At 36.2% G+C, this 12,262-nt stretch overlaps 1 protein-coding gene across 4 annotated transcripts in view; it reads left to right on the forward strand.

Annotated features, from left to right (window-relative positions):
* The window catches only part of Kcnip4 (potassium voltage-gated channel interacting protein 4), a 1,063,700-nt gene that overhangs the window by 579,349 nt on the left and 472,089 nt on the right, over positions 1-12,262 (forward strand). Inside the window, exon 1 of one of the 4 annotated variants that reach the window (XM_085691908.2) lies at positions 2,867-3,115. The exons of the other annotated variants lie outside the window; for them this stretch is intronic. Coding sequence (XP_085548034.1) covers positions 3,016-3,115 — 100 coding nt within the window. The 5' untranslated portion in view covers positions 2,867-3,015. Of the gene's footprint in view, positions 1-2,866; positions 3,116-12,262 lie in introns of those variants that run through there. 4 annotated transcript variants of the gene reach the window in all.

The following is a 12,262-nucleotide window of genomic DNA, read 5'->3' on the forward strand; positions in this document are numbered from 1 at the left end:
ACCAGGAAGAGAAATACTGTATCCTGTAGTGTTGAGATAAGAAGGGCAGCTCTTGGATAGGGATTTTGGTGCCAAAATCCAAATAATGTCTCTTATTCAGGGGATCTGGATTAAAAATTTTGGAAGAGGAAACATCCAGGACAAAAGTTTGAAGTCAAAAGGTCTATGTAAGAATTGGAAACTGGTAAGCTCTTGGAAAGACAATGTAGCACCAAGGGGTCTTATATTGTGGCACTCATGCTGAGTAGAGACTCCCTCCCCACTTAGGTACTTTACACAAGCTCTCTGCCATCCATTTCCCAACCCTAGGCTATCATGCTTGTAGGAGAGCACATGGAAACTGACCAGTGACATTTGTCTATGGAGGAATCAAGGGATCTTACAATTCATTGTAGTAGAAACACAGAAAAACCCTTTTAGCAGCCACACAGGATGCATGCTCATGTAATAATACTTCTGAGAATCACCAGAAAGCAATAATCCTGAATTAAACTACTAGTTCAGTAACATTTCAACTTCTAAAGTTACTGGGGTTAATAGATTAATTAGAATGTCACCAAATGTTTTGGAGGGTCAGTGTGAATATCAATTTTAACTTAGGCCCATAAGACCTTGTGCCAATGTTTGAATTTCTAATGCATTTAAAGCTGTGTGGAATAACAGGGCTGCGTAACAGTCTGCATTAAATGAACAAGAGTTTGAATCTTGGTCCTGCCATTTACCAGGGTTATGACCTTAAGCCTGCTGCTTATTAAGCTCTCTGAGGCTTCATGCTCCCTTTGAAAATGCTGTCTAATTATACCTACATTCAGAGTGGCTATCAGGAAGCAATATATGTAGAGCATCCAGTATGCAGTAATTGCTTAATGTATGGTGACCAGAATAATCTAATAAACATCTGTGAAGTGAGAAGTAGGCCTCTAAGAAGAATTAGGTAGGAGAATATTGTCAAGACAGGCAATGAAGTCATGATTTATTTCCTCCCAAAGTTAATATTTTATTGAAAAGAATATGCATTATAGTAGCTATAATATAATACACTGAAGACTTAACAATATCAAGTAATTAACATAAGTAGTAAAAGTAGCAACAAACAGGTACACACAAGGAAAAGATTGTATCCACTATTGGTCTTAGAATTTTCATGAAATAATCTGTGGAACTTGACAAGCTGAGATAATAGATAGAATCTGGTTTTATTTTGGTTTGTGTGTTTTCTTTGTTTGTTTTTATGTTTCTCTTTTCCCCAACAAAAGGACATAATGGTGTAAACAAAGCCCTAGAGACAGAGAATCCCAAGATGCATTTTGGAGACAGAACAAAGCTATGATGCAGATAGACTGCCTGAAAACAGAAACATTGAAGGGCAAACCTCAGGCGGTTACCTGAGTGGAAGGACACCACCAGGGGGCTGTATACAGAATCGTAGGCTATATTCAGTGTGTCAATTGTAAGCCATGGGAGATTTCTGAGTAAAAAGCTGAGTCTTAGAGGAATTACCCTAGCAACCCTCAGAAATATGAATGAAGCAGGGGAATATTAATGCCAAGACAAGAACTTTTACTGTTAAGCAAATCCCTTTGCTCTGAAATTGTTTTTAGTTCATTTTTTCAAAAGAGCTCCTGAACTCGGCGCTGCTATCACACCCCTGTTTACAAATGTGGATACTGAGGCAAGATGACATGAAGTCATGCACATAAGACCTAGGGGGTTTTAATCCTGCATCCAGGTTAGTTGGCTCTGGAGTTTGTACTCCTTAATCGCTTTCTGTGTCCCTTGGTCTGTTGCAGATTGCTCATCTGTGGAGTAGGAGACTTCATCAGGATCACTGGGGTGATTTCCTCTCTGGGTTCTGTTATTGCTTGTTTGCGTGTGTTTTATTTTGCTTCAGTCAGTCTTTCATTCTGGGTCTGCTCTACCTACTTAGGCAGCATTGGGAGAAAGCATTGTACAAGACACAGCAAACCCAAAGAACGTTTGCTTCATTTTTTTTTTCCTTCTCACACTTTTATGGCACCGAATGCATGTCAACTGTTTCAAAAAGCATGCAAAGTAGTAAATGCTAAATGCATATGTTCCTAAGTTGAAAGTCAAGCCAGTACCAAAGGAGGTAACTGGTAAACTCGAAAATATTAATAAACATTGAGACTATTTATGAGCATATCATACTTTGAAACACTAGTTACTACTCAAATAGAATATTAGTTCTCAGTGAGTAAGACGCTTGAGCATTCCAATAGCGACTCATTGAAAAGAACAGACCCATGAAGAACCACGCTGAGCAGCTTCATTCCTCCCCGCACTCCTTGGAATAAAATACACACATTTGTTTTCTCTGAAGAGTACAGCTCTTTCAGAAACGGCTGAATGCAAGCTGTCACTGCCGGTGGGCGGTTCAGGCTTTCCCTTTTCTTTGCTTCTCATGACAAGGTGCTCCGGTCTTGTCTGCAGCAGGAGTCCAGCTTCGCTTCCACTGTTTCCAAGGCAACTGACCAGCCCTGAGATTCCACCGACCTGTGAGGTTTGGAGTCCTGGCCGAGCTGCTTCTGTTGCCCTCCAGGCTTGCTCCGGACCTACACCGAGACCTCCTAGGTTTTCCGCGGTCTCAGTGCTACTACTTCATGCCTGGCTGTCTCCTTGTGGGGGAGTGATAACGAAAACAAGGACTCTGATAATTCTCCTCTGACAGGCTCGACTTTATCAGGCTGCCACTTCTGGCCTTGGATACAGCAAACAGGACGACTGCTCTCTCTCTCTCTCTCTCTCTCTCTCTCTCTCTCTCTCTCTCCTCTCACTCCCCTCTCTCTCTCTCTCTCTCTCTCTCTCTCTCTCTCTCTCTCTCTCTCTCTCTCCTCTCACTCCTCTCTCTCCTTTCCCTCTCTCCCTCCTCTCTCACAACTCTCCTCCTCCCTTCTCCAGCTGTAGCCTTCTTAATGTAGTTTAATGGCTTTACAAAGAAAGCCAGGGTGAGGAGCGCTTCTCAGTGGCTGTGGCTGGACCATGACCTAGCTGACCATGAACTTGGAGGGGCTTGAAATGATAGCAGTTCTGATCGTCATTGTGCTTTTTGTTAAATTATTGGAACAGTTTGGGCTGATTGAAGCAGGTTTAGAAGGTAAGGGAGTGCTTTTCAGTCACTCATAAAAATCCTGTTTTGCAATTAAAACAATTCTTTAAGAGAATGTTAGAGGCACCTGAAATGAGAACTGAGCAATGTGATTCTGGGGTGGACCTGCAAAAAAAAAAAAGCAGGTTCCTCAGGGTAAGGAAAATTAACAAAATAAACTTTTGGCAAGTTGTGGTGATATTTTCATAGCAAAAGAATGTTGAAAACTCTGTGAGGAGCACTTTGAATCTAGGATCAAAACTGAGAAATAAAGGGTTGATAGCATGTGTCAGCTCATAGTCACAGCATTTGGTCCCTGTTGTTTTTGTTAGAGTTTGGTACAGGATATTGTCTTTTGATTGTAACAGCAGATTTCATTTGTGTATGTTGTGGGTTGCACTTGTCTCATGTATGCAAATGCACTCATTAGGTAGAACCGGCTATGCATTTGGAAAGTCTTATGGTTTAAGATTGGACACTGAGGAGCAAGCTTTTTCCTAAGGTTGTGTGCAGGGATGCTGTTGTTATCTATTTTACAATCTAATGGAGACTCTATAAAGAAATGAGCCTCCAACTGCTGTGACAGATTCTAGGGATTCTAAACAAGCTTTTGGGCTTTGCAAGTATTGATATTTATGTTCATTAGAAGCTGATCCTCTGTTCTTAACAGTCTTCTCTCCCTTTAAAAAAGTAAGGTGTGTTCTTGCCTGTATCTTTCCATGGACTGAGTGTGTCTCTGAGAATCTGAGTAAATTTTGAGTCTTATTTTCTTACTACTCAGAACATATTTGAGATACATTTGTGTTCAGTCAGTCATTGTTTCTCAAAAGTTGGCAGTGCAGGTTTTAAAAGCATCTTGTGCTGGCGCTCGACCATGTTGCTGTAGTATTCTCCCTTGAAGTTTTAAACTTGAGTACACAGAAAGAATACTAGCAATGTCTTAACATCTTCAGCTAATCCAGTCCTCCAGGGAGGCGGCCACAATGTGACAAAAATATGATTATTTTTACCAATAGCAAACATCAAATTAAAGTAAGTGTGTCACTCTGATGTAGGTTACCAGAAACCTACATTTATAACTCATTGGAAGGAGGAGGAGGGAGTGGAAAGCAAGGTTTATTAAAGTAATTTTAATAGAACTTTGCAGTTCTATTTTGCATATTGTGGCTCTTTCTGAAAGAAATATTTGGTAGTTTCAAAGGGAGGAAAAATCCTAAATTTTGGAAATGGTCAATGTCTTTAAAATTAAGTTTTTTGTATATTTTCATTAAACTAGTAACATGACTTGGCTTCTGGGTGCATTATTGTAATTTTACCTGGCGGTTATGACTGAAACGTCTCATTTTGATGTGGAGGATTTTAAGTTTTTTTCTTCTCTTTGAAACTGCAAGCTTCATGGAACACTACCATAATTCCTAGCTCTTTGGAGAAAATGGTTGCTTCTTATTTTATACTACAAATGTGGCCCTTCTTTACACTCTTCTTCCCAGGTTATTCATTCTAGGTTTTGTGATAATGCCTACTCTACATTTAGATTTGTTTCTCTCAGGAACATGAATATTCACCTCTTAAGTAATAACTTAGGGCTGTTTCTTCTAAGGGCTGCTAACCTCTATGAAAGTATTAAGTATTCTTTTTCCTTGCTACTTATATTTAAACCTGTACTAACCTATATGAATAGTTTCTGTCTTGAACTTTATATTGTATTATTAGTATTATTATTGACATTGTATTAACACTGCAGAGAGAATTAGATTTCCTCTAAACTTCAGTATAAAACTCTGCTTTCTGGTGTTTATTCAAAAGTACTTTTAAATGGTAAAATGTTGGTAACCATACTAAGTGGAATTGTACATAGCAGGTAGAAGTTAGGGGATGTGTAACGAAATGGTGTATTTTATGCATGAAATATTTATCAGACTTATTTCAAAGTCAATTTAAGAGTCTGAAAACTTTCTAAAGAGTATATAAATTAATTCCTGGTGATATGATATAGATAAGTTGATGATTTAGCTCATTGTTTAGTTTACATACGTACTCTAAAGTAACAAGCAAAGCCTTAACTATTGAAGGCAATAAACAATATTTAATATCCAACTAACAATTTGTTCATGACCTGAAACCTTCTTCATAAACTCTGATACTCATTTCATTCAGATCTCTTTCCCCAGAAGAGTTCCTTTCCCAGCATCCCACACGTCCTAGTTGGAGAATACGGGCCTGTTTTGTCACTCTTATTGCTATTTGTATAAAGGAAAGTGAGAAAGGAACGTGAGTAGGGAAAACTGAACTTGATTAAATATCAAGGATTATTTTTTAAAAGGCTACTCTAAATGATTAAAGCTTTTCATTTCACTTTATAACTGTTCTACAGTATAGGCATCACTCAAAATGGAGTTTGAATTTATATTATTATGAATGATATTTCTTAGGTTGTATTGTGAAGGGAAGAGAAAATACAATCTTTAAATAACATATTTTCAATCTGTGTCAAATAAATGTATTTTATAATAAATGGTTAATATAAAAGTTTAGAGAATTTGTAGTTTCTTCTTTCTGAGTGTTGTAGGTTTCAATTTCTTGTGGGAAATTGGGAATGGTACTATTAAATACTAAATGTTCGTCTGTCCCAGTCTTATATATGAAACATTTAAACACAGGATGCTGCACATTGACCGATGACATATTTTCAAACGCAAAATATTGATATCTGACAGGCAAGATTATTTCACTTGAGAAAATAAATAATAATCAAAGTATGGATGCTTCCCTCTCTCCTGTCATTCTGTCACTTTCTACTTTATAAGTCAAGTTTACCTCTCTCAGTTTAAGATGAGAAAGCTGGGCTCGGTAATCTCCATGCGACTTTCTAGTTCATAAATTCTATAGGCCTACCTACTAGGTAATTACAGTTTGATTATTTATTTAACATGTATTCTTTTACAAGACAGAATATCAATGGCCTACTTTGTAATAGATAAACAATGTAGCTGTCAGACTAGTCTTCCTTTTCTGAGGTAGGCTAATTCATCATACCCCAGGGAAGTGTTTATTGTATTTCCAGGTATTTCTAGATTTTGATATTTGAGGATGCAATTTCAGGCACCTTTGGTTTAGTTTCCCAAAATTTATGTAACGTCTTATTAACAAATATGCATATTATATTATACTTATATTTGTGATTTAGTTAAACTTCAATTGAATTCTTTTTAATGAAATAACAGTCGAAGAGATAGCTCAAGAGTTTGGAGTACTGGCTGATCTTCCAGAGGACCTAAAGAAGGTTCTCAGTACTCACGTGTTGTCTCACAGAAATCTGTAACTAGAGTCTCAGGGTATCTGATGCACTTTTCTGGCCTCCATGAGTGCAAGGCATATAGGGCACACAGAAATATAGTCAAACAAAACACCATATACATAATATTGATATCAGATTGGTTTGCATATGAAGTGCTGATTTGAGCAAAGTTTTAAGGATAAGAGATGAAATCAGTGGGTGCTTTTTTATATTGATTGTTCTTTAAAATAGGTGAGTAAGTTTAGGAAACTCCAGAGCAATGAGAGTTTGGAATATGCCTAAAATTTTGCAACATAAATTGCCTCTTCTCCAGCCATAAAAATGAAAGTAGTTTTCTGTTAATGCATTCCAGAGAAAAATTGAAATATTAATGGCAAAGCTATTTCATTATCTCTATATGCTGTACTTGGCTTTGAAAATATCTGCATTTTAACCTAATATATACAAATTACTTTTAAGTGTTAGTGAATAAAGAATGAACAGTCCTTATATCGAGCTACAATAGAGAGCAATTATTAAATGTATTAAAACAATGGGAAAAGAACACTCGTAGTAACTGTCCCTTACATAAAAATAGAGGAACTGATGGACGACCTGTGTCACCTTTAGAATCAGTATAAAGTTTCAGCTCACTTTATTTAGCAGATATGTGTAATTCTAGACTAAAAGCTTCCTTAAAGTATTAGATTGTAGCATATACTCAAGGATAGACTTTTGAAACCTAAGTCATTAGCTCTTTCATGTTGTTGTGAAGTGTGATGGTAGATCTGTGGCTCGGACCAACTACAAATCCATGCTATCTGTCCATGATCTCAATCACATACTGGTGACCAAGTGACAGACTGGGGTGATTGTGGTAGAGGGATATTATTCCCCACTGAGACTGTTAATTGAAAATTGTAAAGAAGAAATTAAAAAAAAAACCCTAGATTCTTCCATCCAAAAATATAATGAGAAGCCAAAGGTGTTTTCATGTATTGTCTAAGAGAACTCCTTTCTAAACTATAACACTTACAAAAATAAAAGTTTTTAAATACTTTAATATACCATCTTTTAATGCCATGTGGGAATGGAATTGAGGGATATTTTCAACATTTGATGTTTTTAGTGACCCCCTTGTAGTAAATATTTTCTGTATTGTTAAACCATTAATACTTAAAGCAAGCTAGTGGTAAAACAATGGGCGCTCAGAGATTAAACCTAGAGGATGTAGAGCTATTTTGTCTGGATTATGGCAACATCTTCAATTTTTATTCATCCTGAAATTCTAGACTATTACTTGACCTCCTTAAGAATATATTTATACTTCACTGTATTCGTATATTCTATAAAAACTATGACAAATAATTTTAATATCTCATTTGACTGATGAATGCATGCAAAGAGGGCTAATGTTAAACAAAAGTTGTTATTATGTAATACTATAATGTAGGCATATTAATGTTATCGTATAGGCATATTAATTGTATGGTTTATTTTATTTCATCTCTGTCCTCTGAAGTAGGTATTGTCACCTTAGATATGAAGAAACTTAGTAACTCAGAGTGAGTGAGCCCATAACCTGTAAAACTGAGTTTCAAATTCAGAACATCTAAATCAAAATCACATTTTATAATCCTAACATGCTAAACATTATGGTACAATGGAAATGGTCAATAACCACGTGGCAGGGATAAGATGTTAGATCAGGCATCCATAGTAGCCAGATAGTAAAAACCTTTGTTGATTATAACCCACTGGATCAAGCACATCATGACGAAGGTTCTAAATTCTGCCTCAACTAAATAAAATATCTACATGTTATTGGATGAAAATGGAGGCAGAAGTAGTAAAATTGTCCTCTTGAAAACTGGTGATGAAAATCTCTGTTTCTGTTTGGGCATGATGGGAAGATTGATGGAGATAAGTGGCATTTCATCCTTGTTACACGAAGAAATTCAGGGTGAGATGCTGCTTGCATCCAGTTTGGAGATATTTTAATGAAAGGGTCTGAGACATATAAATCAGGCTGATTGGCACAATGGCAGCTGGAATGTGATGATCCATATCAGTAGTGGAATTCTGAAGGACTTGTACTAAAAACTGATTAGGAGAGGAATATATCCTCAGAAAATATTTATTCTAGCCTTTCATAAAAAGTATAAAACAAAGCCAGGTGGTGGTGGCCCACACCTTCAATCCTAACACTGTGGAGGCAGAGACAGGCAGATCTCTGTGAGTTCGAGGCCAGCCTGATTTACAAAGAGAGATGCAAAATAGGCAAGGGTGTTACACAGAGAAGCTCTGTCTCAAAACAAAACAAAACAAAACAAAAGTATAAAACAAGAAGAAACACAGGAGGCTCTTGCTACCTCGGACAATATAAAGATTGGAATGAAAACCAACTTCACTTAAGAACTTGCAAACAGGATTAAAAGAGGCTGCAGATGCCTTTCGCTACTCATGCTATCAAATATGGAAGATTTCAGGTGTTGTTTTTATAGAAGGCTAACTGAACACTTAGACGAAATAAGAATGTGCTTAAGATCACAAGGGAAGAGCAAATAAGTCTAGATTAGTTTCAGAGTTACAATAGTGGTGCTGATCCAAGTAGCTATAGAGAGTAAATAAAAATAGGACAAAAAAATAAATGATAGTCATATGTGATATCATCATTCTCTACTGAATTTTCCTATACATTTAGAAGTTGTGGTGGGTGTTTTTGCATATTGCTTTATATAAGTGCATCGGGAAAGCATAGCTGTGATAATCAATTGAAACTATGAAGAAGAGGGGAAAATAAGGGAAAGTGCATCAGCAATTTACATAATTGAAGTTTTGACTTATCAAGGCTGCACAGAATGGAATCAGAAATCACCTGGATCAAATCAATCATTCCATATATGAAGACACTGAGTCGCAGAGAGACGAAAATGCCTGTGTTTATCAGGAATTTTTTCTTTAAAGGAAATTAGAGTGAATTATCCTAAGAGGATAAACTTTAAACATGATCTGAATTCCATAAAAAATCTTTATCTTAGTTGCAGATTTCCTGTTCTTCTAGTGGACCAATCATTCTGAAGTCTGGCATTCTAGGGATCTGATGACAGTGAGGCTGTTTGCCAGTGTATCATCCTCATTAGATACAGATGAAATATAGAGAGCTTTGAGCTGAATTCGTAGACCATAAACTGAAGTGTTTTACATCATTGAGATTTGACTCTTTAAGCTTTATAGTACAGATTAATTACTATATGAGAGTTTGCACAGTCAGTGGCCCAGGGAATGAAGTTCTATAATGCCAAGGTTAAATTCCAAATGCATATAATGTTCATATAGTCACTATAGATGTTCATTACCCTAATTATTAAAATCAGAAGGCTCTCCCATTTCCTCTCCCATTACTTATTTCAATGTCATAATCTTACAAGGACCCACCCTAATATCCTTATTCAAAATTCAAAGGTGTGGTGACACAAGTTTATATTCTCTGCAAAACTAGGAAGAGGCAGAAGAATCTGCTCCCATTCTGGCTACATTGTGAACGCCAAGCCAGCCTGAATTGCATAATGAATTCCATAATGACACTGGTCTAAAGCAAAACTGGCTTGCAGTGTAACTCTGTGGTAGAGCACTTTGCTAGCATAAATAAATAAATAAATAGAATTACTATCATTGTACAATCTGTTGGAGCCATAATTTTAAAAAGCATTTGAATAGAACTGGAGGCTTATCATCAAGACAAATCTTGTTCCTAATATTATATGAATTGTATATCAGTTGTTTCATTTCTTATATGGAAGTCAAGGAATTCAAATGCTCAAAGCATAGACTCTAAATCTATGTCAATAAGGTTATTAACATTGAAGAACCAGCTCTAACACATGCAGCTTTATGGCCTTGCATATGAACCACAATCTTCTTTACCTCTGTCTTCTTTTACCTTGTTGAAATTGTCACCGCACTTGAGATGAGTTAGTATTTATATGCGTTGGAAGTCTACCTACAGTTATAATAAATTACTTCTGTTTTTACACTATAGCTAGACACCTTACTCTTTAATCCAAACAATATAGGTCTCCACTCAACATCTGAAACCAAAAGCTACACTCTTTTATTGCCAAGGAAATGAGAGATATTCATATGTGATTCAGTGATTTCAAACAAACAAGACTGTCTGAAGAATGATGGCTAATGGGATATTGTCGATGCTTGACTGTATTGAGCTTTAAATATGTTGTGATGGCTGATTCAGTCATTAAAGACAGAATTCACCACTTTCTTTCTTCAAACTAAAGTATGAGACCCTTTCATAATATGTATATAAGTTCATTTGTTGAAAAACCTCAAAATGTCTGCTCTCAAATTAGACATGGACATAAGGGTATAGCTGTAATAAAAAAAGGTAAGACCTCTTTTCTTTCAATGTCATCTAACAAGCATTAAGTTGCTAACAAGCATTAACAATGCACCGAAGGTAAATTAGCTCATTTATTTAGTCATATCCTAAATACATGTCTGTACAATGGTCCATATGTTGCTCTTAACACAATAATTCACAGTAACAAGCATATTTCTAGTTCTTATAAATATACAATTGAAGAAACAAGACAAAAAGATAAATGAATATATATGTAATCTAATATTTAATAAAAATGTAACCAAAAGAAGACAAAAATATGGCTTTGTGTCAGAGTAGTAGGAGAAAGGCATTATGATAAAGCAGCTTGTATGAAAATACTAGAAAGAAATGAATTTCAGAGATACAGAAGAAAACCATTGACAAGGATTCCAGGCAACAGGCCTTCCCAGTTCAAGAACTCTCAGTTTGCTAGGGCTTTTTATATTGAGGAGCTGAGAGTGTAGTGTAGCTGAAGCGTTGTAAATTTGCTGGGTACAGTTAGGAGCAATGCAGTCATAGTTAAGGCCATATCATACTGAACCATTGCAAGTCTCAGGGATTTACTTTTGATCCCGGAAGCTACTGAAATAGTGGTTTGTATTATCTCTAGAAAGTTATTGCAGCTTCTGTTTAACCCCAGGTATCAGTTTCTCTATAGTGACTGCCAGCTGAAGTCTTTATTTGGCGTCTTCTTGGTGATAACTCACTGCCAAACATTTGTCAGGACATAGGATCATTGTTGCTTGTCAAACTCTCTTTATCTGGAACAAGTGTCTGACCTTTACTGATCTTTACGATGTGCTCATGCCCGACATCATCTTTATTAAGTAAAATCTGCTCATCTGCTACCACAGAGTGTGAACAGATCTCATCTTCCTCTTTAACAGGCAGTTTCAACACGATGGCATAAAACCCACCTTTTAATCGCACCATTAGAAAAGGTATAAGGAGTCTTAATATGGCTTTTCTAGAGAGGAGATATTTAAAAGCCAAGTCATCTTCCTTGAGTATTTGTTATGGTGAAAGTATCGGGACAGTACAGGTGAAATTAGGACTTTCACAAAAGGAAAAGCATATTGCTTCCCTTTAAGTAGCTTCTCCACCATCACATGAATTACAGTGATAAATATCTAAATTGGGCACATTCCAAATTGAGAGAGAATAATAACATTCACTTCCCCCACTATTTATATTAAAACATAATTTGTGGAACTAACAAGATTTATGGAATTGTTGCCTAACCCCCTCAAATTATGCATAAATTGAGACCCAGGAAGGTTAATTAACTCGTTAGAAATCACAACACTGTTAGTAACATAGATACCATAATAATTATATCATTGTGATATAGCAATAATTATATTCAAGGTGAGGAGCTAAGCATTTAACTTATTTTAGTATCTAGTTTTTGCAAAGCTTTGTAAGAATAATCTTATTAGTCACAATTAAAGAAATGCTGACTCTTCATTTACTCAAC

This window comes from Myodes glareolus, chromosome 8 (assembly GCF_982192425.1).
Source record: "Myodes glareolus chromosome 8, mMyoGla1.1, whole genome shotgun sequence".
Lineage (NCBI taxonomy): Eukaryota > Metazoa > Chordata > Mammalia > Rodentia > Cricetidae > Myodes > Myodes glareolus.